At 38.1% G+C, this 27,649-nt stretch overlaps 1 protein-coding gene across 3 annotated transcripts in view; it reads left to right on the top strand.

Moving 5' to 3' along the window:
• Positions 1 to 13,692, top strand: part of LOC142611522 (LEAF RUST 10 DISEASE-RESISTANCE LOCUS RECEPTOR-LIKE PROTEIN KINASE-like 2.4) — a 29,722-nt gene extending 16,030 nt beyond the window's left edge. For 2 of the 3 annotated variants that reach the window (XM_075783587.1, XM_075783581.1), the window contains 2 exons: positions 12,286 to 12,318; positions 12,401 to 13,692. In XM_075783587.1, coding sequence (XP_075639702.1) covers positions 12,286 to 12,318; positions 12,401 to 13,518 — 1,151 coding nt within the window. In that variant the 3' untranslated portion in view covers positions 13,519 to 13,692. The remainder of the gene's footprint in view (positions 1 to 12,285; positions 12,319 to 12,400) is intronic. The other variant, XM_075783597.1, reaches the window with a different exon arrangement.
• Positions 13,693 to 27,649: the final 13,957 nt, after the last annotated feature.

The raw sequence follows: 27,649 nt of genomic DNA, 5'->3' as shown, positions 1-27,649 counted from the left end.
ATGATATTATGCTTTCCAATTTCTTGCTTCGCGTATATCTTGCAATGTATATTACTATGTTCCTTAATTAATCAATTGATAGTAGTATAATAAATTGACATTGGAAACGATTAACAGAGCTGGTTGCCACCATGGGCAGCAAGGTCCAATTAATATTTTTTTTTTTGAGAGAGAGAAATTAATAAGTTTAGAAACATTGAATAATTATTGAGGTTTTTATTTTTTAGGTCCGGTTAATGCATTCCGTTAAGACATTTGTTAATGAATTATTTTTTTAAAAATTTGATATCATTTGTATGGAAAACATAAAAAACTATAAAAAAAATCAATTGTTTTTGTTCATTTTCTATATATATAAAAAATTAATAGTATTTCCCAAACAAATACCATTATGGTATCCATTAACAAAATCCTTATTTTTTAAAATAGATCTTAAGTAGAGGATTAAATCAAGCGTCTATGAAAACTCCGATCTTATTTTCTGGAATATATAAAATCCATCATATTGTTAGAAGAATGTAGTTAAATGATTAAATTTATCATTTTCCAATAACTTAAATTTTTTAGAGCACTGGTGACTTATCATGGTATTAAAGCTCAAAAATACTAAGTGTGGGGACTAAAAGGACCTAAGTAAGTGTTTGGGCCTTGGGCTTTGTTGATGGGCGCTAGTTTGTGTTAGACTAAAAACCTCTTAGAACTGTAGCTCGGCCCATGAGTCGAGAGTCCGAGGTTAGTCTGAGGACGAATATCTCCTCGGACAGACCCACGATGACCCTAGGATTCGCCAAAAGGATTAAGGCAGAGTTCCGGAAAAACCGTTGGTTAAGAGAGGGATTTAAGCACCCTCCAGACGCAACGGTGTGAGAGAAATATCTTAGAAAAAGGCTGCTACCTCCACATTAAAGACCCTGCACCTACCTCCCTGGCTGCATTAATGGGGGAGTGACCCCTGAATAGTGGAAGTCAGCCTTCTTGCTATAATTTAAAGACTTCTAGAGGGTGGTGGAGGGGACAGGTGTCTAATAGGGTGATTTGTGTTACATGTGGATAAGGAGGGAAGAAGAAGTATTTAAGGAGGAAAGAGGGCAAAGAAGAGGAGAGAGAGAAATATTAAGAACTGTGACCTTTGAGAGAAAGAAAAGGGAAATAATATATAATTGGCCCTCGGCTTATGTCCGAGGAGGTTTACTTCGCCTTGTTTGTCTTTTATTTGCAAACACTGTAAGATTTTAGCCTGTTCATCAAGTTTCAAATATCATTAGACTAGATTACGAGCCCACACTCTACAAATTTCATTGTTTAAGGCTCATTGGGCCTAAGCCCACGTGTGTTTTTGGGTCCAGGTGCAATTGTACACTTATAATTGGCGCCGTCTGTGGGAAATCTAGCGTGGGAGAACTCGAACACCATGGCAGGCTTAGGCTCACACCATGCAGAATCTTAGGGATCACAACCTGAGGATCTGTTCAAGCGTCTTGAGCGCCGGAGGGATCGAGAGGGTAGCGTTCACACCAAGTATCCTAGAACGAGTCATACTCACAGTGGAGGCGCCAGTACCTCCCATGAAGATGGTGCTAAAGGCATGCAGAAGGAGATTGATCACCTTAAGAAGAAGCTGCGTCGCGTCAGGCGGAGGCGTGCTTCACCCTCATCCAGTACCTCTTTCGGGAAATCCCGGGGAAGTAGTTACAGTTCGAGGTCATGGTCGCCCCCCAGCAGAACATCCTCTTGTGAAGAGGATGGCCTATCGGGTCATAGGAGCAGGAAGCTCCCCTCCAGGGGCTTAGGGAACGATGCCATGAGCCGGGCGTTGCACCAGCTCTCCAAATCGCCGTTCTCACGCAGGATTGAGAATGGGAGGCTCCCCAGGAGGTTCACCCAGCCCACCTTCACCATTTATAACGGCCGAACCAACCCAGTGGAACATGTGAGCCACTTTAACCAGAGAATGGCTGTGCATTCTCACAATGAGACCTTGATGTGCAAAGTCTTCCCTTCTAGCTTAGGACCTGTTGCTATGAGGTGGTTCAACGGTCTTAAATCAGGGTCTATAAGTTCGTTCGGGGAACTGATTAGAGCATTCGCGTCACGGTTTATTACATGCAGCAGAGTTCCGCGACCGTTGGACTCACTGTTGTCTATGGCTATGAAGGAGGGCGAGACGTTGAAAGCATACTCCGACAGGTATTGGGAGATGTTTAATGAGATAAATGGTGATTTTGATGAGGTGGCGATCAATACTTTTAAAGTGGGCCTTCCAACTGATCATGACTTGAGGAAGTCCTTGACCAAAAAACCCGTACGGAGTGTACGTCGCCTCATGGACCGTATTGACGAATATAAAAGGGTCGAGGAAGACCAACAGCAGGGGAAGGGTAAGGCAAAGGTTATCCCGCAGGAGAGAAGGAATTTCAGGTCGGACAGGTATCACAATAACAAGCCGAGAAGAGATTACTCCGGGCAGTCTGGCTCGGCGGCACCTCAGACAGTTAATACTGTATTCCGAGAGCCGGTGCACCAGCTACTGGAGAAGGTCCGTAAGGAACCCTACTTCAGATGGCGCAGTAAGATGGTGAGGGATCTTGCCAAGAGGAATCAGAATCTCTTTTGTCAGTACCATTAAGACGTGGATCATACTACTGAGAACTGTCGGACCCTCTGGAATCACTTGGAGCAGCTTGTTAGCGAAGGAAAGTTAAAGCAGCACCTGTACCAACCTAGCAGGCAGGGCAGTCAGTCTGGCTTGAATAATCAGAGGAATAACTCATCTCGGCCTCCTTTGGGAAAGATCAACGTTATCTTCGCTGCGCCTGGCAGGACTGGCTCATGTTCTACTAGGGTGATGCAGTTTCGGACTCCCAAGCCGAGGAGGGGGGCTCCAAGTCGAAGAGATTGAAGCTAAATGTGCCCGTCTTGGGATTTTCAGAGGAAGATAAGGTTGGGACCATCCAACCCCATGACGACGCCCTAGTGGTTACTCTGAAGATAGGGAATTATGATGTGAGAAGGGTAATGATTGATCAAGGCAGTGGCGCGGATATCATGTATCCTAACTTATTTAAGGGGCTAAAGTTGAAATTAGAGGACCTCACCCCTTACGACTCACCGTTAATAAGTTTTGAAGGGAAAGCCGTTATACCAAAGGGACAGATTCGGTTGCCCGTGCAATCTGGCTCCGAGACGGTCGAGGTGGATTTTATCGTTGTCGATGCATATTCCCCATACACAGCCATCCTTGCCCGGCCCTGGCTGCACGCTCTAGGAGCCGTTTCCTCCACCTTGCATGTTAAGGTTAAGTTCCCTTCGGGAGAGTGCATTGAAGAGATTCTTGGCAGCCAATTGATGGCCAGACAATGCATATCGGCCGCAGTGCTGCATCAGACCGAACCGCAGTCCTCGACCTCGGGTGTTAAAGAATTATAGCAATTAACGACTCTGGATGCACCCGACGTGGTGACAGCAGAGGAGGCCATATGCAAAGACCTTGAGAAGTTTTTGATATCGGATGATCCCGAAAGGTTCTTCCAAGTTGGGGTATGTTTACCATACCAGGAGAAGATGGAATTGGTAGAGTTTCTAAAGAGCAACGTCGATGTTTTTGCCTGGGACCCCTATGAGGCTCTAGGGGTTGACCCAAGCTTCATTTGTCATCATTTGAACGTTAATCCTGCTATTCTGCCTAGAAGGCAGCCCCCTCGGCGTTCCTCTAGGGAGCACTGGCCAGATTAAGGAAGAGGTGCTCGAAGCTCAAGAGGGCTGGGGCTATTAAGGAAGTTTTCTATTCGGAGTGGCTGGCGCACACGGTTGTGGTCAAAAAGAAAAGTGGGAAATGGCGAGTATGTGTGGACTTCACAGATTTAAACAAAGCCTGCCCAAAGGACTCATTCTCGATGCCGCGCATCGACCAGCTAGTGGATGCCACCGTCGGACATCCTCAGATGAGCTTTTTGGATGCCTTCCAGGGTTATCACCAAATTCCTTTGGCACGGAAGATCGTGAGAAAACTGCCTTTATTACTCCAACAGGGAATTATCACTATAAAGTGATATCGTTCGGATTGAAGAATGCTGGGGCTACTTACCAAAGGATGATGACCAGAATGTTTGAGTTGCAGCTTGGAAAGACCATTGAGATATACGTGGATGAAATGGTAGTGAAGAGTAAGACGATATCTACACACGTGAAGGATTTAGACGACACTTTTCAGGTACTTAGAAAGTACAAGTTGCGTCTTAACGCTTCAAAGTGTTCTTTTGGTGTGAGTTCTGGGAAGTTCTTGGGTTACATGGTTACTCATAGAGGTATAGAGGTGAATCCAGCGCAAGTTAGAGCTATTCAGACCTTACAGCCACCCCGAAATCCTAAAGAAGTTCAGAAATTGACCGGAATGATCACTGCTCTCAGCAGGTTCATTTCTCGGTCGGCTGATCGATGCAAGCCTTTCTTCCAACTTTTGAATAAGTGGAGGGGGTTCCAATGGTCCGAGGAATGCGTTGTAGCCTTCCAACAACTTAAGGAATATCTTTCCCGGCCACCTATTATGTCTCGGCCTGAAGTAGATAAGGTCCTGTTTGCATATCTAGCAGTGGCCGTTCATGCGGTCAGCCTAGTCCTTATAAGGGACGACGGTAGGGTGCAAAGACCGGTCTACTACGTCAGTAAAACTCTGAATGAGGCCGAGATGCGTTACCTACTTTTGGAGAAAGAACTTTTAGCCATAGTTCATGCCACGCGGAGGCTTCCTCATTATTTTCAGTCTCATACCGTTGTGGTTTTGACCCAACTGCCTCTCAAGTCAGTTTTGCGCAGCGCTGACTACTCTGGAAGGGTGGCTAAGTGGGGAACTATTTTGGGAGCTTATGATATCAAATACATGCCGCGCACCTCAATAAAAGGCCAGGTTCTTGCAGATTTGATGGCGGAATTCGCGGAACCATTTTTGGAGGAAGCTGTGAAGGAATCACACATGGATGAAAAATCAGTTGGCGTGATCACGGGCATAGGACCTCCCACTTGGGAAGTGTACGTTGATGGGGCAGTTAACCAGAAAGGATCTGGCATTGGACTTGTCCTGGTATCCCCTGAGGGAATTGTCTTTGAAAAATCTCTGAGATTGGCATTCTCGGCTACTAATAATGAGGCCGAGTACGAAGCAGTATTGGTCGGTATGAACATGGTGCATAGGATGGGCGGAAAGGGAGTTCATGTGAATTCGGATTCTCAGTTAGTGGTCGGCCAGGTAATAGGGACCATGGAGGCTAGGGACCCCAGAATGTAAGGATACTTGACTCAGGTCAAACGTTTACAATCTAAATTCGATTCCTTTATCCTGTCTCACGTCCCTAGAAGTGGAAATACACATGCAGACTCCTTGGCTACCTTAGCGACATCCTCGGCCCAGGGATTGCCTAGGATTATCCTTGTTGAAGATTTGCTAGAGCCAGCTCTTACCATCGTCGGTGCACCCCGTATCCATTTAATAAGGTCTGGACCTAGTTGGATTGACCCTGTGATATCCTTTATGAAAAACGACATTCTTCCTGAGGACAAGTCTGAGGCAGACAAGATCCATCGAAAGGCAACACGTTTCTGGTTGTCTGAAGATCAGAAGCTGTATAAACGATTGTTCTCCGGACCATACCTGTTATGCATGCACCCCGAGTCAACGGAGGCACTTTTGGAAGAACTGCATGAGGGGATTTGTGGAAGCCACACTGGGGGAAGGTCCCTAGCCCATAGGGCCCTGACTCAGGGATATTGGTGGCCCAATATGCAGAGAGAAGCTCAGGATTATGCAAGAAAGTGTGATCAATGCCAGAGGTTCGCTCCTAACATACATCAACCTGGAGGAGTTCTTAACCCTCTTTCCAGTCCTTGACCTTTCGCTTAATGGGGATTGGACATAGTGGGGCCATTCCCGAGGGCAGTAGGAAACAAAAGGTGGCTACTCGTGGGCTCCGACTACTTTACCAAATGGGTAGAGGTTGAGCCCTTGGCAAATATTAGGGACGTTGATTCCAAGAAGTTCATCTGGAAAAAAATCGTCACTAGATTTGGGGTACCACATACACTCATTTCGGACAATGGGGTTCAGTTTGACAGTAGAGCTTTTAGGAAATATTGTAGTGACATGGGCATCACAAATAGATACTCCACTCCAGCTTATCCTTAGGGAAACGGGCAAGCCGAGGCCGTCAACAAGGTTATAGTTAGTGGACTCAAGAAAAGGCTGGACGATATGAAGGGCAGATGGGTGGAAGAAATACTGCATGTCTTGTGGATGTATTAAATTATGCCGCGTAGATCCACAGGAGAAACACCATTTTCTATGACTTATGGGGCCAAGGCAGTGATCCCTTTAGAGTCTGGTTTCTCCACACTAAAGACGAGTACTTTTAGCCCAGAAAACAACAACGGCCTCTTGGAGAAGAGCCTAGATCTAGTGGAGGAACGGCGAGAGACAGCTATGGTCCAAATGGCTTATTATCAGCAGAAGCTTAAACGATGGTATGATGCCCATGTGAAGCTCAGGCCATTTGTGCTTGGGGATCTGGTTCTGAGAAAGGTTGTAGGTACTGCGAGAAACCCAGCTTGGGGAAAACTAGGACCGAACTGGGAAGGACCATATCAGATTATTTCTGTAGCAAGCACAGGGTCATATCGACTAGCTGATTTAGATGAAAAAGTTGTACAACGCTCATGGAATGTAAACAACCTTCGAAGGTATTATTATTAATAAAATGCACTTTTGTCATTTGTGGTTTAAATTATAAATGTATATGGACTTATCAATTACAACTCTCGAAATGTCAAATAGAAACTTGGTTATGCATGGTCCTCGGACTACATACCTAGTGGAAATTGATATCTTATTATTTGTTAAACAGAACCTTAGTTATGCCTGGTCCTCGGGCCTTATACTTTGGGGAAATTAACATCTTAAGTTACTATTCTGAAATGTCAAACAGAAACTTGGTTATGCATGGTCCTCAGACTACATACCTAGTGGAAATTGATATCTTATTATTTGTTAAACAGAACCTTAGTTATGCCGGGTCCTCGGGCCTTCTACTTTGGGAAAATTAACATCTTAAGTTACGTTGCGAAATGTCAACGAAACTTGGTTATGCATGGTCCTCGGACTACGTACCTAGTGGAAATTGATATCTTATTATTTGTTAAACAGAACCTTAGTTATGCCGGGTCCTCGGGCCTTCTACTTTGGGGAAATTAACATCTTAAGTTACTGTTCTGAAATGTCAAACAGAAACTTGGTTATGCATGGTCCTCGGACTACATACCTAGTGGAAATTGATATCTTATTATTTGTTAAACAGAACCTTAGTTATGCCGGGTCCTCGGGTTTTCTACTTTGGGGAAATTAACATCTTAAGTTACTGTTCTGAAATGTCAAACAGAAACTTGGTTATGCATGGTCCTCGGATCACATACTTGGTGGAAATTAATATATTACTAAATATCAAACAGAAACTTGGTTAAGTATGGTCCTTGGACCCCATACATTGTTAAAATTGATATCTGATTGTTTGTTGAATAAAATCGTGGTTAAAATGGAGTCTTAAGTTATATATTTTTAAGTGTCAGGCAGAAATTTGATAAGGTAGGGTCCTCGGACTCCACACTTTATTAAAATTAGCATTTTAGGTTACAAGTCCTAAGCATCACATGGGTTTGCAAAATGAGGTACTGCTTACCAGCTAAACCAGAAAGTGGACTTATTTATCTCATTCTTTCTTTCGCTGTGTGCTAATGAGAGCTTTTATGGTAAGCATAAAGATGAAAAGATGAAATAAACACAATTCAGATCAAAATCAAATAAAACTGTCTTTCATTAATTATGTCGATATACATCATTACATGGAAAATTCTAAGTACAGAGAAAAAGAAGCCCTATGCATGACCCTAAGCTTTCGGAGGAGGGTCTTGTTGAGAAGTGCTGGTAGCCTCAGTGTCTTTTAATTCCAGCTCAAAGGAAGACAAGACTTGTTTTCCTTTGTCTGTTGTAGTGGTTGGAGGGATGATACGTTCCACACTTTGGCTTAGGCCCTTCTCGGCACCCCCACCCCTTTCCTTCTCTTTATTGGAACTTGAAGGTTCTGTAGGATCTGGAATGAGCTCTGGGATCACAGGAGGAAGAGCAGGAGGAATTGTCTCAGGGTCAGAAGCAGCAGCAGGAGCCTCTTCTATCTCCTGTATGTCCGGGGGAAGCCAAATGTTCTCGGACTTCCTCGGCTCGGAGGTTGAAGGAACTCTGCTACGTTTAGGGCTTCCTGCAGACCTCGCCCGACGATATTCTCGGCACACGGCTACGAAAGCCTCTGTCAGCTGGTCTTCCGTTGCAGCTACCCCTTCCTTGTAACTTGCCTGCTTTGCGGCCTCCAGAGAATGCTTGAAGGTGCTAGCTTCCTCCTTCAGTCGCGCAAGCTCCTTCTCCAAGTCCAAGCGTTCCTTCTGGGCTTGGGAGAGCTCATCATCCTTTTGATGAAGAAGCTTGCGCTGCCCCTCCACTTGAGTCCTCATCGTTCTCAGATTGGCCTCGGCGCCGTCTCTTTCTCTTTTTAAGTTGGCCAACTGAAAGGAGAGTCTCTTGTTTTCAGCTAGGGTTTGGCCTAAGGACTTCTCAGTCTCCAGACGAATTTCCTGCTCCATTCCGGCCCTCTTCCGAGAATCCTCCATGAACTTCTCAGCAGCAAAGACCTCTTGAACGGCCTGTGACAAAGTATTAGAGGGTTAGGAGTAGTAAAACGTTTACAAATAGCCAGATATTATAAAGAACGAAGTGTACGCACGGAGAGAGACATACCAGGGCTAAGTCCCTTTTTAAAGAAAGGAATAGCTAAGGCTGGCTCATTTTTTCCAAGGCATCCATATCCTTGGGCAGCAGAAGGGGACGTTCCAACGCCTCAGCCAGATGGTGGGTGTGGCCTTGGCCGGAGTGCCCACGTCTTTGGGCCCAGCAGAAGGCGGTGCTCGTCCAATCTCAAGTCGAGAGACAGTGGCCGGCGCTCGGCGCACTTCGGCCATATCCCTAATTTCCCCTTTCAGCCGAACGGGCACGTCCCTTGCCCTTGTCCAGTTTCTGCTGCTGGGCTTGTTGTGGCTGCTGTCTTGGCTTCTTTTGTTTTTCGCCACTAGCCTCCTCGGCCTCCCCCTTCCTTTTCTTCTTGGGCTCCTCAATTGGAGGTTTAGGATCAGCTGGAGGAGGGGGAGGAGGCAAGGTTGGAGGAACTTGGGACCTGCCCGCTCTTTTTTGGGCAACTCTCTCGCCTCTCTTAGTTAGAAGGCCGCTGAGCACGTCCATTTCTTCCTCCTCGGAATCGTCGTCAGGCCGGGCAACTATTAAACCTGCAACTCCGGAGGCCTCGGCGGGCTCTTCTTCCTCGTCTGAGAGCACGACAAACTGGTTTCCTTGGGGTCTTTCGAAGTCCTCGAGCTGAAACTGGTCTATCTCGTCGTCCAACGTGTGCGAAGAGGACACGTGCTTCTCCGAGACAGCAGTTGCTTGAGAGTGCGTCGAGAGAGGGATCGCCGCGATGGGCCGCGAGTACAAGATGGTGTTGAGGTCATCGGGGATGTCGTGGTCTGCAAGAAAGTGCGGCCTTGCTACGTTTATCCTTTTGCGCCTCTTATCTCCCGCGATAATCGCTTTCTCTATCTCCTGGAAATCCGAGGATATTGGGTCGTACCCTAGTATTAGGTGAGTTGCTCTAAGTTGCAGGTCTTCGCTCACAAACACTTCTGAGTGAACGGTTTAGGTCAGCAACGTTGCAGTGGCTTAGACGGGGGCGCACAAGTTGCTTATCTGCAAGAAAGAATACCAAAAAGGCCAAGTATGGTCAGATCTGCAATGCATATGGGAAATCGAAATGGACAATGTGTAAAAGGAAATAAACAGTAGAAGATTTTGAGATTGAAGTTCGGGGTAGAGAAATTAACTCCTAAAGAATCACACCTGGATCTCCCCATACAACTGGGCAGTGAGGGCCGTTGTGCCAGTTGCCTGAGGCGATGAGGTAGTCGTCCTTCATGCCTTTATTAGACTTGGGCAGACAAGAAATTAACCTAACTACACTAGACCGAGATTTAATGTAATGGCCTACGTTCCTAAGTTTGTGGCATTCGTACATGAAGAAGACATCATGCCAAGTGAGGTTCAATCCCATCTGCTCGTTTAGAGCGTCGACACTTCCTAAGACCCTAAAAACATTAGGTGCGCATTGGTCCGGGCACAACCTGTGGTTGCGAAGGTATTCCCTAGTTACGCTCCTCATGGGGAGGGTCATCCCACCTTCTATGAAGGCAATCATGGGGATAATAACCTCTCCCGTCTTCCTAGAACCACCTACGGCTTCCGTCGGACAATATTTCAAACCCACGTCGCTAGGAATATGGTATTTGGCCCTAAAGCCTTCCATCCCAGCGGCGGTATCAACTAAACACTTAAATCTACCCATCTAAGAGAAAGGAAAAGGCAAGCTTCAAGAAGGAATGTGGTTAAGAAGGAAGTCGAGGACAGAATCCGAGGAGAGAAAGGTAGAGAAAGTAAGGACTTACGAGTTTGCAGTTATGCGAGTTTCCACGGGTTTCTAGAGAGAAAAGATGATGATTGACGCTCTTATGTGATTGAATTTTGAAGAAATGAATGAGGGCGCAGATTTCCAAACGTCATGACGTGCGGGAGGCGGCCTCGAAATTGGATTCTTCCCGCCCAAATTTTCAGGAGGTGATGAGGACCGTTGGATGTTCATCTCACCGTTGAACGTGGGGAACAAGGTGTAACTTGCAGTCATAAATGCGCGCGTTCTGGAAATCGAAGCGCCAAACGGCATTTTCTGGGAATGAAATGACCCCCACGCGCATGGTGATGTACGAAATGTGTGAAGGGAGCTCTGGTCGGATCAAAACCCTATTTTTCTCCTCGGATGAGGAAAAATAAAGTTTTGAGGGGCTATTGTGGGGACTAAAAGGACCTAAGTAAGTGTTTGGGCCTTGGGCTTTGTTGATGGGCGCTAGTTTGTGTTAGACTAAAAACCTCTTAGAACTGTAGCTCGGCCCATGAGTCGAGAGTCCGAGGATTCGTCCTAGGACGAATATCTCCTCGGATAGACCCACGATGACCCTGGGATTCGCCAAAAGGATTAAGGCAGAGTTCCAGAAAAACCGTTGGTTAAGAGGGGGATTTAAGCACCCTCCAGACGCAACGGTGTGAGAGAAATATCTTAGAAAAAGGCTGCTACCTCCACATTAAAGACCCTGCACCTACCTCCTTGGCCGCATTAATGGGGAAGTGACCCCTGAATAGTGGAAGTCAGCCTTCTTGCTATAATTTAAAGACTTCCAGAGGGTGGTAGAGGGGACAGGTGTCTAATAGGGTGATTTGTGTTACACGTGGATAAGGAGGGAAGAAGAAGTATTTAAGGAGGAAAGAGGGCAAAGAAGAGGGGAGAGAGAAATATTAAGAACTGTGACCTTTGAGAGAAAGAAAAGGGAAATAATATATAATTGGCCCTCGGCTTATGTCCGAGGAGGTTTACTTCGCCCTGTTTGTCTTTTATTTGTAAACACTGTAATATTTTAGCCTGTTCATCAAGTTTCAAATATCACTAGACTAGATTACGAGCCCACACTCTACAAATTTCATTGTTTAAGGCTCATTGGGCTTGAGCTCACGTGTGTTTTTGGGTCCAGGTGCAATTGTGCATTTACACTAAGTTTGATTAGAGAGTTTAGACTCACATGTAAAGAAGAATGTTAGAATTATGGTTAAATAGTTAAATTAATTGTTTTCTAATAGGTTAAGCTAACTTTTGAAACAAAGAAGTTAGTTCCTTTAATTCAAGTATATATATATATATAAAATTCTTCTGGTCAGTGATGGACTAATTCATCGATTCTCTTTGCGAGAATATGAAATTGATGGATGATTAGGATTTTATTTTCGTCTAACTACTTTAGGTGGGATCAAAACCAAGTCAAGTTGTGGAATAACATTTACCAAGGTTTTCACTTTAAATATAATTTTTATATTTCAGATAAAACTATCTTTTAACTGTAAAAGGAAATTTCTCTTTGTCGGTATTATTTGCAGTCTATTCTTATCCTCTTCCAGTATTTTCTATAGACTCCATCCTCTAGCTGTCTGAGTTGCAAGAACTCTTCGTTTTCTGGGTTAAATCTTGTGGTTTACTTCCTTAAGATTTACCAGTTTTAACTAACAATCACTTCCTCAATTGTCTTACTGATATTATGTTTCTGCTATAGGCCGATCATCTCGAATGCGTGAAATTATCGCAGGTATGTAGCTCAATCATGACGTCAGAACAAATTCGGGTTATCATTTGTTGCACATGACAAAGTTGCCTTTCTTTACTTACAGGTATTGCGGTTACAGGTATTGCGGTTGCTGTGCTTGTAGCAGTCTGTATCATAATATGCTACCTTAGAAGAGAACAATTGAGTAAGGAATTCATCTTTAGGAAGACAACAAGGAAGAATGATGAAAATATCAAGGAATTCATATCGAATTATGGTTCGCTTGCTCCCAAGCAATATAGTTATTCAGAGATCAAGAAGATGACCAACTCATTCATAGATAAACTAGGCCAAGGAGGATATGGTGGTGTATACAAAGGAAAACTACCAGATGGTAAGCTCGTGGCAGTAAAAGTTCTAAGCGAATCCAAAGGAAATGGAGAAGATTTTATTAATGAAGTTGCTAGCATTAGTAGGACTTCTCATGTTAACATAGTCACTCTTCTAGGTTTCTGTTATGAAAAGAACAAGCAAGCTCTAATATATGAATTTATGCCCAATGGATCATTAGATAAGTTCATATATCATCGAGAATCTTCAGCAACAAATTGTCGCTTGGAATGGAAACCATTGTACCAAATCGCAGTTGACATCGCACGAGGACTAGAATATTTACACCGAGGTTGTAGCACAAGGATTCTGCATTTCGACATAAAGCCTCAAAATATTCTTTTAGATAAAGATTTTGTCCCAAAAATCTCTGATTTTGGCCTTGCTAAACTATGCCAAAGAAAAGATAGTATTGTATCAATGCTTGGTATGAGAGGAACAGCGGGGTACATTGCACCAGAAGTATTTAGTCGGAACTTTGGAGGAGTCTCTCACAAGTCTGACGTCTATAGCTATGGAATGCTGGTTCTTGAAATGGTTGGAGGAAGAAAGAATTTTGATGTTGGAATGTCCAATAGCAGTGAAACATATTTTCCAGATTGGATTTACAAGGATCTTGAACAAGGAATGGATGGAAGAACTTGTGGAGTCATCACAGAGGAGGGGGAAGAGACATCAAGGAAGATGATCCTAGTGAGTTTATGGTGCATTCAGACGAATCCAATTGATCGACCATCCATGAATAAGGTGGTGGAGATGTTAGAAGGAACCCTTCATTCCTTACAAATACCCCCAAAGCCTTTCTTGTTTTCGCCTGAAGTGTCACATGTGGATTCTTCTACAACTTTATAAGCCAAAATCAATCTAGAAGAAAAATTTAGGATCCCTTCTTGGGTGGGAAAAAAGGAGAAACATTTTTTTTTTTCAGTCATCACATATATTGAATCTTCTATATGTATGGCTTCAATCATACATGATATGTTTCACTTCTGACCATGAAAGTTGATGAGAGTACAATTTCTCACTGGTCTTACTTTGTTATCTTAATATGGATCCAATAATTAGAATTTCATGCTCTCATCTCACTTTACGGTCCCACTCCCACAGTTGACCAAATAATTAGAATTACATGGCTAAATAAAACTACAGATGGAGCCGTATAGGAATGTTTGTTTCACTGCAAACTCTGTTAACGATAATATTCAAGAATTTGTAAGAAATTTTTAATTCTGAAATATTAAAGGATTGTTATTCTGTATGACATAGTAATATGAAGATCAGATGAATGACAATGATGTGGGTAGAAATGACTTGGTTGCAATGTGCATGCATCAATGAAGGTCTACTTTCTACATTTTTTGGCGCAAAGTAGAGTTACTAGGTGGGCGCCCAGTTAGTCCAAACCCCTTGTACTCTTTTTATTGTTGAATGTTGTTCATAAGTTTTTTTGTTTTTTTTTTGTTTTGTTTTTGAAGGGAAACTTGCCATACACAAACTATTTTACACGCACTCTAAAAGGTAATTGAAATCGTGATTTTAAGTCAAAGAAGTCAATACTATGCTGAAAGCTATTTCAATTTGGTTAGGAAAACAAAATATTTCGATACGAATTAATATTAGTGAACCATTTCGGAATTACTGCTAATTATATATATATATATATATTGTTTTTTAATAAAAAAAATATTAAATGGATATTACCCATATATAGGTTTTTTATAAAAAAATTTATTTATCATATTACATCAATAAAGTTTGAGAGAAGTTTTTATTTTTATATATTTTTTATAAAAATATATATCAAATGGATATTACCTATATATAATTTTATTTATTTATCAGATTATATATACTATATATAATAGAATTCTCCTCTTTCAACTGAACTTTTATGTGGTTCAAATATATTCTCATTAATGAAGGGTAATTTTATTTAGAAGTAGGGTCATAAATGTCAAATAACAAATTTTATTTTGAATTCAAAAAGAGAATTTCTAAAATTTAGAATTTTTTCCTTTCACGTTCAAAAAAGAAATTACAATTACTGCTTATTTCTAAAATTTATCTTTTTTATTTATTTGAAAAATAAAATATATATTTCTAAATTATAATAGATGCAAATTATTAACTTTTACAAAAAAAAAAAAATAGCCTCTAAATATGTGCGTGAGCGCATACTCAAAGGCTAGTACATAAATAAAGTTTTAGAGAAACAAAATGCCAATAATATAAATTAGATTAAATGCATATGTATACAAAATTACATATATTGTTGTATCTAAGTAAGAAGGAAATTTTTTTTTTTTCAAAATTCGAAACATAAGTAATGTGAGTAAGTTGGTGAAGAGTGAAGTTTGTTCACTTCGCGAGTTGTTATTATAGCATATTTTGAGATTGTGTTCTCTCCCTCTCACAGAGGGGTGGGCATCACCTTTAAAATTTGGGTCAGATGGGAGGCAACCAAAACAAGGAAAGACGGGGAAGACCAAAAATGAAACAGAAGTAAAAAGAAAATTTGGATAAGAAGGAGAGGCGACATGCAGTGGGAATTAAGAATAAGGATCAACGGTAGCAGCTAAAGCTTAGGCGATTTGCAACATGTATTGCAACACCAGCAATGTGCTGTTGAGTGAATAATTGTTTGATCAGATTTAAGGTGAGGGAAAAATTACAAAAACTTTTAAATCCTTAGCCGCTTCTTCTCCTCCTCCTCGTTCTTCTCCACCTTTCATTTCAAAGACTTTTTATTTTGTCCGGTATTCATTTATCGCCTAAAATCCGGTATTACACCGGTATTTAAACTGGCATGAAATAACACTAGTTTGGTATTGGCCTTAGGACCAGAAAGGTAAATTTGGTCAAATCGACTGGTATAGTTCAAAATTAACTTTTTTGCTTTAAGTTGAAAATCGTGACTTAAAGTATAGTACAATAGATCAAAATTTTAATTTCTTTTTTGGGGTGAATTAAAATTGTATAAAAGAATTTGCATGTAATAAAATCTATTGTTTTTGTTTTTATTTTTTAATTTTAAATTTGGGTGGACTACATATCAAGCCTTAAATAAACAAAAATCCATGGATGAGTAAGATTGGGTGGCTGACTACTTGTCAGCGTCCATGATATTAATTGTGTCCTATATCGACTGGAACAGACAAAATATCTCATACCAATTACAATTACGAGTCCAAAATCAATTTAAAAGAAAAAATTAGGATCCAATCTTGGGTGAGAAAAAGAGAAACATTTCTCATCGGTCATCACATATAAGTTAACTTTTTTACTTTTAAGTTCTAAATCGGGACTTGAAGTACGATACGGTACGGTCAAACCTTAAGTTGCTTCTGGGTGTGTGTATAAAATAGTTTGCATGTAATAAACTGTACTCTTTTTTTTTTAAAAAATTATTTGGGCAATCTACGTATCAAGCCTTAAATAGACCCAAATCCATGGATGAATAAGATCGGGTGGCTGACTACCTATCAGCGTCCATGTTATTATTAATTGTGTTCTATTTCAACCTGAATGAATGGAATATCTCATGCCAATTAAAATGTTGAGTCCAATATCAATTTAAAAGAAAAAAAAAAAAATTAGAATCCAGTCTTGGGAGAGAAAAAGAGAAACATTCCTCATCAATCATCACATATATTGAATTTTCTATGTTTATGGCTTGAATTATACATGATAAATTTCACTTTTGACCATGAAGTTGATGTGAATGCAGTTTCTCCTTAGTTTTACTTTGTGGTCTTAACATGGATCCACTAATTACACTTCATGTTCTCACTTTGTGGTCTTATTGTGGATCAAATAATTAGAACTTCATTTCCAGAAAAGCTAAGATGGAACCGTATAGGAATGTACGGTTTCCTTGTGGGCTATCAAAGATGATGATATGAAGATGAATGACAATGTATGGCTTCCACTTATTTTATTATGGGCAAGACTTAGGTACAGTACTTCAGTGCTGTTTTTTAGATTTCCCTTTTAAGATTCTGCCATGTGAATTTTTTCTCATTGAATGAAAATGTATTTTTTACTTAAGTAGCCACATGACTGAATCTTAAGAGAATAATCTAAGAAACAGTACTTAAAGTACTGCACCTAAGTTTTGTCCTTTTATTAAACTAGTTTTGTCCTTTTTTTTCAATTAATTTTATTATTACTAGTCACTAATCTTTGCGTTGCACAAGAAAAATATTGAGTCATATATGATTTAATCTTAGTTTACTTACTACAACACCAAAATTGAATTAGTAAATAATACCATATAGCTTTTGTTTTTTGGGCAAAATAACACCAGATAACTAAAAATATATATCTATATATATATATATATTAACGACTATATGTTTCACAAATTTATTAATAAAAATAATAGTTCAAGATTTTTTTTTAAAAAAAAAATGACATTTATTATTATTAACAACACAAAAAATATTATGAAACATGAAAAAATGTCATTATAAATTAAGAAAATATGTTAACGCACCTGAAATTCAATTTGTTCCCCAATATACTGCTCCTGATCTTTATATATATATATATATATATATATATATATATATATATATATATATATATATAAGTACAACTCTAGATCTGACCTCAAAATAAAATTTGCAGAATAGGATTTTAAATTTTTAATACTATATAAAAGTTTTATATCCCTAAACTTATTGTTTAACGGGTGTCTATTATAACAACATGTTACAACAATTGTCGATAAAACCACAAGCCCCTTAATCCCCGACTATCATTTGATCGGATAAATTTTGTTAAAATCCATAATTCGTAACCCATAACCCATAGATTCTCAATTTCCATTAGCAAGTACTACACAATGTCCGACTATCACAATTGATCCCTAAGATTCCATTCTTTCATTCAAACTAAATATTAGCAAAACTAAAATCCATAAAAACTCCAATATATGTGTAAGGACATGGTTTGCTCCTAAAGCCCAAATGAAGGGTCAATGGCCATGTTAGGTTCTAAGACTTTAGGATCTAAATGTATTAGAACTTCAATGTGTAATGTTGGCAAACCATGATAAAAACTTAGAGTCTAGATTTAGGCTGCTCAAAGTGTGTTTATGTGTAATGTTGGAATTGAGTGTACTGCAGGATTTATTGGACTAAATTTGCAAGGCTCGATCGATTGAAAATTAGACTCGATCGATCGAACCTTGTGCATATTGTTTTTTTTTTTTTGTAGAATTTCCAACTCAGCCCAAGCCCGTTTGACGTGTAGGGTTTTAAGTTTTATGGCTCATATAAAAAGAAAAACCATAGCCACATTTTAGTTGTTGTTGATATGCTATGTGTGTGAATCTCTTGTGAGATCTAGAGGTGTTTACCTTCATACACACTTAGGGTTATCAAGATCAAGATTGATGTCGAGAACTTGGTGATCTCTTTGGTTTCTATTTTCAAGAGCTTAAAGAAAAACACAAGTGGGTGTACTTGTGGTTGCTGTGGATCTAAGAAAGAAGTAGTTCTGGACTCGGAGCTGTCACATGGTCGTGGTAGTAAGTTTTCTACTCGAGGTAGCATTAGGATGTTAGTGGTCTAAGTCCTTTTGTAAAACTTCAATTCTTTCATAATGCATCTATTTTACCTTGAGGATAGTTAGGTTAAATCCTCCTAGGTTTTTTACCGATTTGGTTTTCCTGGGTTATCATATCATGTGTTATTTACTTTTCACACTGTTTTACATGATATGATTTGATTGTGTTAACCTAGATCTTAATAATTTATCTAAGTAATCACTTAGCTAAATAACTAGGTTAAACAACTTGTGTTTTAAGGGGTCTAAAAATGTACAAGCCCAAAGAGCCCAAAATAATGAATTTGTTAGAGAGTGGGCTTAAAGATGAACTTTCAATGAGTTAAGTTGATAGTAATCACAATAGGTTAGTTATTGTTAGAAAGAATAAAACAACAATTTTGAGGAAGGAAATTTCTCCTCGGCCAAGCTCGAGAATGGTTTGTTCTTATATATTTCTTTTAAACTTATAAAAAATTATAGTTTTTGTGTCTACAGTGATTTTTTCTTAGATTTTCTGATGATCCCCTTTGCAATGAGGTTCTTCTCCTTTATATTCCCCTTCCCTCCTTCATCTCAACCCTTTACGTGTAGATTAGATTGCTAGCTTGATACTTGTCCCATTAGCACATTCCTGAAGTTTTTGTGGGTAGTTGTAAGGCTGAATGTTATTGTTCAGGTATCACTTCCACATTAATACGGCTAAGGGGTTAGTTGCAGAGCATTCAATATGGTGGTAGTAGCTTTTCTTCTTGGATATTTCCCAACTCTCTTTTTTCTTATCCCTATCTGATGTTTATCCTTGCCAACACAATTGCCTGGTACCTTATTCTTATTGAAGGGTCAGACCTTTGACCTCTACTCTGTTTAGCCGATGAGGTACTTCTCCTCGGACAACATTTCCAACTCCTTATGACCAGACTTCTTCCACGACCCATTAACCTCTATGCCTTCATTAGTATTTACCTGTCCTCGGGCACGGCCTACGGCCCAATACTCATATCTGGGCCCTCCATCCCTACAATATGCATAAACATCATCTCTAATTTAACACATGTTTAGAATCAAAACATTCAATGGTAAGGGAAATGGACAAAGGTCATCATATAGCAAAACTTGGAGAAAGGATCCACGGCTCTGGAAACCAGTATTTTGAGTTCCATGGATTTAAGGTCTCGTAGCTCTGGGAATTAGTATTTTGAGTTTTACAGAGTTAAAGGTTTTGTACCTCTAGGAACTAGTATTTTGGGTTCCACATATTTAAAGGTCTTGTGGCTTTGAGAACCAGTATTTTGGCTTTCGTGGATTTAAAGGTCTTATAACTCTAGGAACTAGTATTTTAGGTTCCACGGATTTAAAGGTCCCATGGCTTTAGGAACCAGTATTTTGGGTTTTACAAACAAATAATAAAATCCATTGAAAAACTCATTCTTCTCTCTTAGTTCCTTTATATGTATATATGTATTTTTTCGTTCTTGGTTTCTTGAATTATTGTTTGCACAGAGGTTGGTTCTATAAAACGGATCTATCTTCCACTGTGAAAACAAACTCAAGTCCACCCATAAATTTATTATGGCCTTGAAGAGCCCAAGTCTTACAACCATAGCATAGGCCTGACAAATGACAAAAATCAACCTTCAACAATTACTTGTTACATGATGTTAGACAAAAAAAAAAAAAAAAAAAAAAAAAAAACCTAATCTCGGGAGTTATTTTTTCTCAAGGCAAGCATAAGCCCTTTTTATTTTTTTTTTTTTATTAGGCGTAAATGAACTTTTGGTCTCTACATTTTGACCCTATTTCTAGTTTGGTCCCTACTTTTTTTATTTTACATCTTTTAGTCCCTAAATGAAAAAAACATTCTATTTTAGTTCCTACTGTTACTCACTTAGCAGAAATATCTTACGTGGCAAACATAGTACGTACTGGCACAATAAATGCTAACATGACCATTAAAATTAAAAAAAATATTTGGCAATTAATAAATGACATGTCAGTATTTTAAATATATAAAAAACCACATCAGAAAAAATAAAATAATTAAATAAACTTATGATTTTTTTATAAAAAATATATATATTCTTTTCTTTTCGTTATATTTTTGGAAGACATGTTCTTTACTAGAACATGATCGTTCATGTTCTTCCCCCAATAATATGTTTGGTTTCCCAAAAAATTTTATTTTCTTATTTTTAAAGATTGACAAAAAAAATTTGTAGTAAATTTATCAACTTTTCTTAAATTTTGTTGGCAACCAAACACAACATCAGTTGAAAACCTAGTCATTTTTATTTATTTACTTATTTTCCCATAAATTTGTCTATCTCATCTCGAACTCAGTACTTGAATGCTCATGTTCTTCATTTTCTAAGACCATATAATATATTTGGTTGCCCCAAAAATTTAAAAAATCAAGATTTTCTTTTCTTTTCTTGCATTTTCTTAGCAACCAACCCCATAAAATAACTCAAATTTACAAGACACAGACATGCCCAAAGATTTACAAAACTCAAACACCTCCAAACACAAACACAAATCACGCAGATGAAAACCAATTCTTTCACAAAGATTTCAACAATTACTCAGAAGATTCTTCCCTTTCTCAATACAAACACAAAGACCTTCAAAGATTCAAAACACAAATAGCAACAAAGCATACCCAACAAAGTAAACCCAAATGAAAACCATAGCAAAATCCCAATCCAACCGTCTAGATCATAGAGAGGGAGCGATCGAGATGTCATGGGGTTCGGCTTTGGCTTCGTGGTTGCTATCATTGAAGGTGGCGGTGCTCATGGGGTTTGGCTTTGGTTGAACTCGGTGGGTGCTCTTCGATTAGTGGGTGGTTTTTGTCTCAAATCAATGGGTCTTTCTCTATTTCATCTCTCTATCTCTCAGCTCAGTGGTTTTTGTTTATCTGGGTTTTCATCTTGTACAAATCTGGGTTGGTGAGGAGGGCTTAAGGTTCTGTCAAAGGGGTTTTTTGACAAAAAGAGTTTGAGGTGTGCTGGATTAATGGTTTTGTGGGTATTTTGTTCAAATTTGGGTGGGAGTTGTGTTTGTTGATGTTGGTATGCTTGAGGGATTGAGCTGGGTTTGTTAGCATTTGTGGGTATTTTGTTCATGATTGTATTGGTTAAATTTATGGATTTAAATTTATTTTTTCTATTGGATAATTTGGTTTATGTATATATGTGGATTGATTTTGTTTTGAACGATATTCATTTTTTATTTTTCTAGGTTTGATTGTCTTGTGTTCTTGTGTTTGATTTTCTGGGATTGTGCTCTTGTTCTGGGTTTGTGTTCGTGTGTTCTTGATGAAGAGGATGTCAGATTTGAATTCATGTGTTGTTGATTTTTAATTATGTTTTTTCCTTTTTTTATTTTGTTAAAATTGATAAATTAAAAATTTTAAATTACGTGGATTTGATGTGGCATTTATTAATTGCCAAATAAAATTTATTATTATTATTATTTTAATAGATACATCAATATTTAATGTGTCAGCAATTTCATTTGTCACATAAGATATTTCTGTTAAGTAAATAACGGTAGGGACTAAAATGGAATGCTTTTTTTATTTAGAGACTAAAAGCAGTAAAATGAAAAAGTAGGGACCAAAATAGAAATAAGGTCAAAATATAGGGACTAAAAGTTCATTTATGCTTTTTTTTTAGTAATAAAAGCTTAAACTAATTAAAGAACCTAATCCCATTTTCTTTTTCATGTAACTTTGCTAGACAAATCGGGACTTCATGAAGTTAAAGCATTGAAATATTAATATTAATTTCTATCACTATATTGGACTAGGACATCAATCACTATGTTACCATTTAGCCCAAAAAAAGGTATTCACATTGTTATTGAATTTTGTTGATGAGTTTTTCGATTGTTGCAATAAATTTTTACAATATTTTTATACTTAAGTTGAAATCATTGCTATGAACCATTCGTTCCAGTTAAAATGGCAGGAAGATCTCATATTAAAATGCAGACCGAAACGGTAACCCCTTCAGCCCTTCTATTCTACCTTAGAAATGTTTTTGGCATATTTGGTATTTTTTTGGCTATTTTTGTGTGTTTTGGTGAATAATGGCTGAAATGCAAAATTTGGCTGGAATGAGTTTTGGTGTTACTTTTCTTTTCAATTAGATTGAAGCAATAATGTCCCATGGATAAACATTGCAAACATCAGTTACCGAGTCTTAGAAATTATTAACTCATCATCGACTCTCAAGGTTGCTAGGATGGATTGTTGGAACACTGTTTGTACTACTGAACTTGTTAATACCACCATAGATTTCACTGTCTTTTCCCATACTTTAGGTGCAATGAATGTGACATTTTGTTCACGTTTAGTTCTACTTTAAGGAGCCCAAAATCCAAAATGCATGTTTGATAAATTATTGCCAATGCGTACTATCAAAAAATGGCTTTTCCAAATACGAAGGACTCTTGCGTTTTCATATTAGACCCTCAAAGCTATGATGCGAAAACGCAAATATGGTTTGTAATGTTATCATTGGTCATTTTAAGTATTATCCCTAAACAATCCTTGCTTTTCTTTTGAAATCCCAATTTTACCCAAATCTCTAGAAAAAAAGAAAAAAAATTACCGTCATGGAGGAGAAGAATTTCGCTTCACTCTATACTCCCTCCTCGCCAATTGCAAAAAGCCCAAAAGAAGAATCCCATTGTGCCGGTGGTAGTGGTTCTTCCTTCTTTTCATTTCCTCCAAATTCTAATCAACCAAATAGACAGCAAAATTCTAAATCAAATGTGCAATTTTCAATTCCAACATAAACCTATAAACCCAAATAGACTGCTGTTGCGGGCTTCCCTTCTTCAACTACGAGCTTCTTCTTCTTCTCCTCTCTCTCTCTCTCTCTCTCTCTCATAAATCTCTTTCTTCTTGTCTTTTGGGTGAAGAAGAAGAACTGAAGAAGAGACAAGTTGGTAAGTGGGGGAAAATAAAAGGTGTTTGACGGGAATGGGGAAGAAACGGGTGGATGAGGAAAAATGTGAAGGTAAAAAAAAAAAAAAGGTGGTTTGAGTGGGATACTCTCCATCATATAAGGAAATTTATAAAATAAAAATTACAATTCTGTTAAGACATAACAAATTTTCACAATAGTTGAGGTGTCAAATCTTTGATATGTCAAAAATTAAATAAATTAATGAAATATTAGATTAGGATTGGCCATAACTAAAAACAAAGAATATTGTAAAAAATATTGTGACATTTAGTGTATCCCAAAACTTTTTAAATTAGTGCTATTTTTTTATAAAAAAAAATAGTGTTATTGACACAATATTTTCATAACAATTTTGTAATAAAGTTTACGCAATAAGTTGTTATTGGTTCTTATCTGGACCTACTAGTAACATTATTATTATTATTATTATTATTATTATTATTATTATTATTTTATCTACCATTAACAATTTGTCATATAAACTTTATTGTGTCATTTTTGTGAAAATTTTGTGTCCATAACTTGCATTAAAACAAAAAATTATGTTATATATATATTTTCATTTTTGGTAATTAACAACTTAAATCGCCACTTTTAACAAATTCACCCTATATTATGTTACCATTGCCACCCCATAATACATTGAAGACATTTTATCGGGTAACGGCTTTTCAATAATACGTAAGTACATAAAAATGAATGTACTATTTCTTGGAGAGCTTTAAGCTTCATTTTCTTCCCGTCTGTGAAATTGATCCTGGACAATTTTTTTTTTTTTTCACTTTGGAATAACCCGTGACTATACACCAAACCATTAATTTCTCTCTCTCTCTCCCCTTCCCTTTCTCTCTCAAGCAAGAGAAGTGTTCAAAACTCAATGGTAGGTACTATCTTGGAGTTCAGAAAGATCTAGCTCAGCCCCAATTTGTTGTATATATAGCTATATACAATGACAGGTTGTAATAATGATGATGTTTGAGTTTAAAAATATTGTTTCATAAAGTTGTTATGAAAATTCAAGTTCTAGAATTTTCTAAGTGAAAATTCAAGTTTAAGCATTTTCGATTGGTCGAAGCTTTGGCTTAATCGATCAAAATGGTAAAGAAAAAATCCTGGAGTTTCTGGATGACTCGATCGGTGCTCGATTCCTATTTGACCGATCGAAAAGAGCACTTGATCAATCGAAAAGAATTTTTGATCGATTGAAATTCGAAAATCAGGATTTTTTTGCAGAATTTTTTGGCGATTGTTTAGTGTGTTTGAAAAGGTTTCAAGCCTTATGAACGGTTTTATGAAACATTTTAACTCTCCATATGTACCTTTTGATGAAATATAACCCTATGGGTATATATAGATGCTTATATTCACTTGAAAAATAGTAAGTTAGAGAGAAACACAAGAAATCTTATGGTCATTCTCTAGAATTGCTATTTGCAGAACCCAACATCTTGGTTGTATCTTGGAGACAAATTTGCGATAACCTTTTAGCAACATTAGTGTGGGGGGCAAATATTGTCTAAGGAAAACGATATTGTGCCTACAAGTTATCTATTTTCTGTTTGTCTTTTATGTTAACCTTGTTCTTCCATTATTACCTAGTATAATATCTCAAACAATCTTAGAAAATATTTCCTACAATGGAAGGAACAAGTGATGTTTCAGCGTTGAAGATGTTGAATCATGAGTTGATGAAATTGTATCGCTTTGATGGAACCAATTTCGACCGATGGAAAGACAAGATGAAATTTCTACTTACTGCACTCAAACTCTTCTATGTCTTGGATTTGAATTTGATGCCTTTTGCTACTGCGAGTGATGAAGACACTGATGAGATAAAGGCACAAAGAAAGAAATGGGAGGAAGATGAACTGATTTGCAGAGGACACATTCTCAATACTCTTTCAGATTGTCTCTATGATCTCTACACATGAATGAAGTCACCGAAGGAAATTTGGAATGCTTTGGAAGTGAAGTACAAAACTGAGAAAATAGGTACGAATAAGTTTATTATTCAAAAGTATTTTGATTATAAAATGCTTGATAATATCTTAGTTTTGGATCAAGTACATGAGTTACAGATTTTGGTCGATAAACTCAGTGATTTGTCAATCAATATTCCTGAATCATTCCAAGTGGGTGCAATCATTGTGAAACTCCTACCAAGTTAGAATAATTTTAGGAAGAAGCTTCTGCATATATCGGAAGATCTCACTTTAGAACAATGTTCAAAGTGGGAGTTTGAGTAAGACCAATAAGTACTTGAAAGTGAACAAAAATGGGAGTGGTTTCAAGAAGAACAACTCCAATACTCCCAACAAGGACAAGAAGAACCGGGCTTGTTTCCATTGTGAAAAGAAAGACCATTACATTCGCGAATGTAGACTCTTAAAGAACAAGAAAAATGATGAAGAAGGCAATGCCATTGAAATGAATGTCATTGAGGACATTTTTGCTATGGTGAATGGCATACATATTGATATGATCACTGAAGTTCATATGGCTATGATTGCAAATCCTTTTGATTGGTGGTTGGATTTGGGTGTAACAGTGCATGTGTGCAACAACAAAGATAAATTTAGGACTTATGATGAGTCTTCCGTAGAACAACAAGTGCTGATGGGCAACCACAATGAAGCAAAGGTTCTTGGAAAGGACACCGTTGATGTGAAAATGAGTTTCGGCAAGATGCTAATCTTGACCAATTTTTTTCATGTACCTGATATCAAGAAGAATCTTGTGCCTACCAATTTGTTATGTAAGAGTGGTGTAAAAGTTGTACTTGAATCAGGCAAATTAATCTTGTCCAAGAATAGGATATTTGTAGGAAAGGGATATGCTACTGATGACATGTATAAACTAAGCATTATTAATAAAGAAGTTTCTGGTTGTGCTTATTTTGTGATTCTTCACATTTGTGGCATGCTAGATTAGGACATTTAAATTACAAATACTTGAAGTTTATGTCAAAGCATGGTATGATTTCATATAAGCAAGATGATGAAAAGAAATGTGAAATTTGTATTCAAGCAAAGATGACAGAGAAACCTTTTTCTAAGTTGGATAGAAATTCTATTATGCTTGAACTTGTACATTTTGATGTATGTGAGTTGAATGGTGTATTAACTAGAGGAGGTAAAAGATACTTCATTACATTTATTGATGATTTCTTTAGATTTACATATGTGTATTTAATGAGAAATAAAGACGAATCCTTTGACATGTTCAAACACTATAAAACTGAAGTAAAAAATCAAAAGGATAGGAAAATAAAGATTCTACGAAGTGATAGAGGTGGTGAATATTTTCCTAATTTCTACGTTTTGTGAGGAACATGGTATAATACACCAAAGTTCAGCCCCTTATACACCCCAACAAAATAATTTGGCTGAAAGGAAAAATAGGACTCTTGTAGACATGGTAAATGCCATGATCTTGAGTGAGAGCTTCCTTTTAACTTATGGGGAGAGGCATTGCTTACAGCAAGTCATGTGCACAATAGATTACCTTCCAAGAAGATTAAAGTATCTCCATATGAGTTATGGAATGGAAGGAAACCAAACATTGATTATATCAAAGTGTGGGGGTGTTTAGCCTTTTATAGAGTGGTTGATCCTAAAAGAACAAAGTTAGGACCAAGAGCTATGAAAAGTGTGTTTGTAGGTTATGTTGAAAATTCAAAGGCATATAGGTTACTTAAGCTTTAATACAGTGGTGGAATCAAGAGATGTTGAGTTTATTGAGGATAAATTTAGTAAAGATTCCATGGTTGCTTTGATACCTACTCAAACACAACAAGGTGACTCTAATCCTAATACTACTATGGGTGGTACTAAGAGGATTGAAAGTAGTTCACCAAATGAACAAAGAACGAGTCAAAGGATAAGGAAAGTAAAGGACTTTGGTCCATACTTCATTTCTTATCAAGCTCAATTGTTTCTTGTTGAAGGAAATAGACAAGTGGTCCTAAATAAAATACCTATAGTGTTTAGTACAGAGGATGATCCTAAATCATATGAGGAAGCTATGGCTTCTAGAGATTCTGCTTTATGGAAAGAAGTTATGAATGATGAGATAGACTCAATATTATCCAATAATACATGGGGCCTAGTGGATCTACCTACTAGTTCTAAACCAATTGGTTGTAAATGAGTATTTTAAAAGAAAAAATAATACTAATGGATCAATACAAACCTTTAAAGTAAGGTTAGTGGCAAAAGGCTTTAAACAAAGGGAAGGAGTAGATTATTTTGATACCTATGCATTGGTGGCTTGGATCACGTCCATTTGTGTGTTGTTAGCTCTTGCATCCATATACAAGTTGATTGTACATCAAATGGATGTTAAGACAGCTTTGCTAAATGCTGATCTTGATGAGGAAGTGATGCAAACCTTAATCGACACGATTTGAGACCCAACAAAAAATATTGGAATATTTTCCTAAGAAAGCTAAAATTCAA

Source organism: Castanea sativa, chromosome 1, assembly GCF_040712315.1.
Source record: "Castanea sativa cultivar Marrone di Chiusa Pesio chromosome 1, ASM4071231v1".
Taxonomy (NCBI): Eukaryota; Viridiplantae; Streptophyta; class Magnoliopsida; order Fagales; family Fagaceae; genus Castanea; species Castanea sativa.
This window is presented reverse-complemented; position numbering and strand designations above follow the sequence as displayed.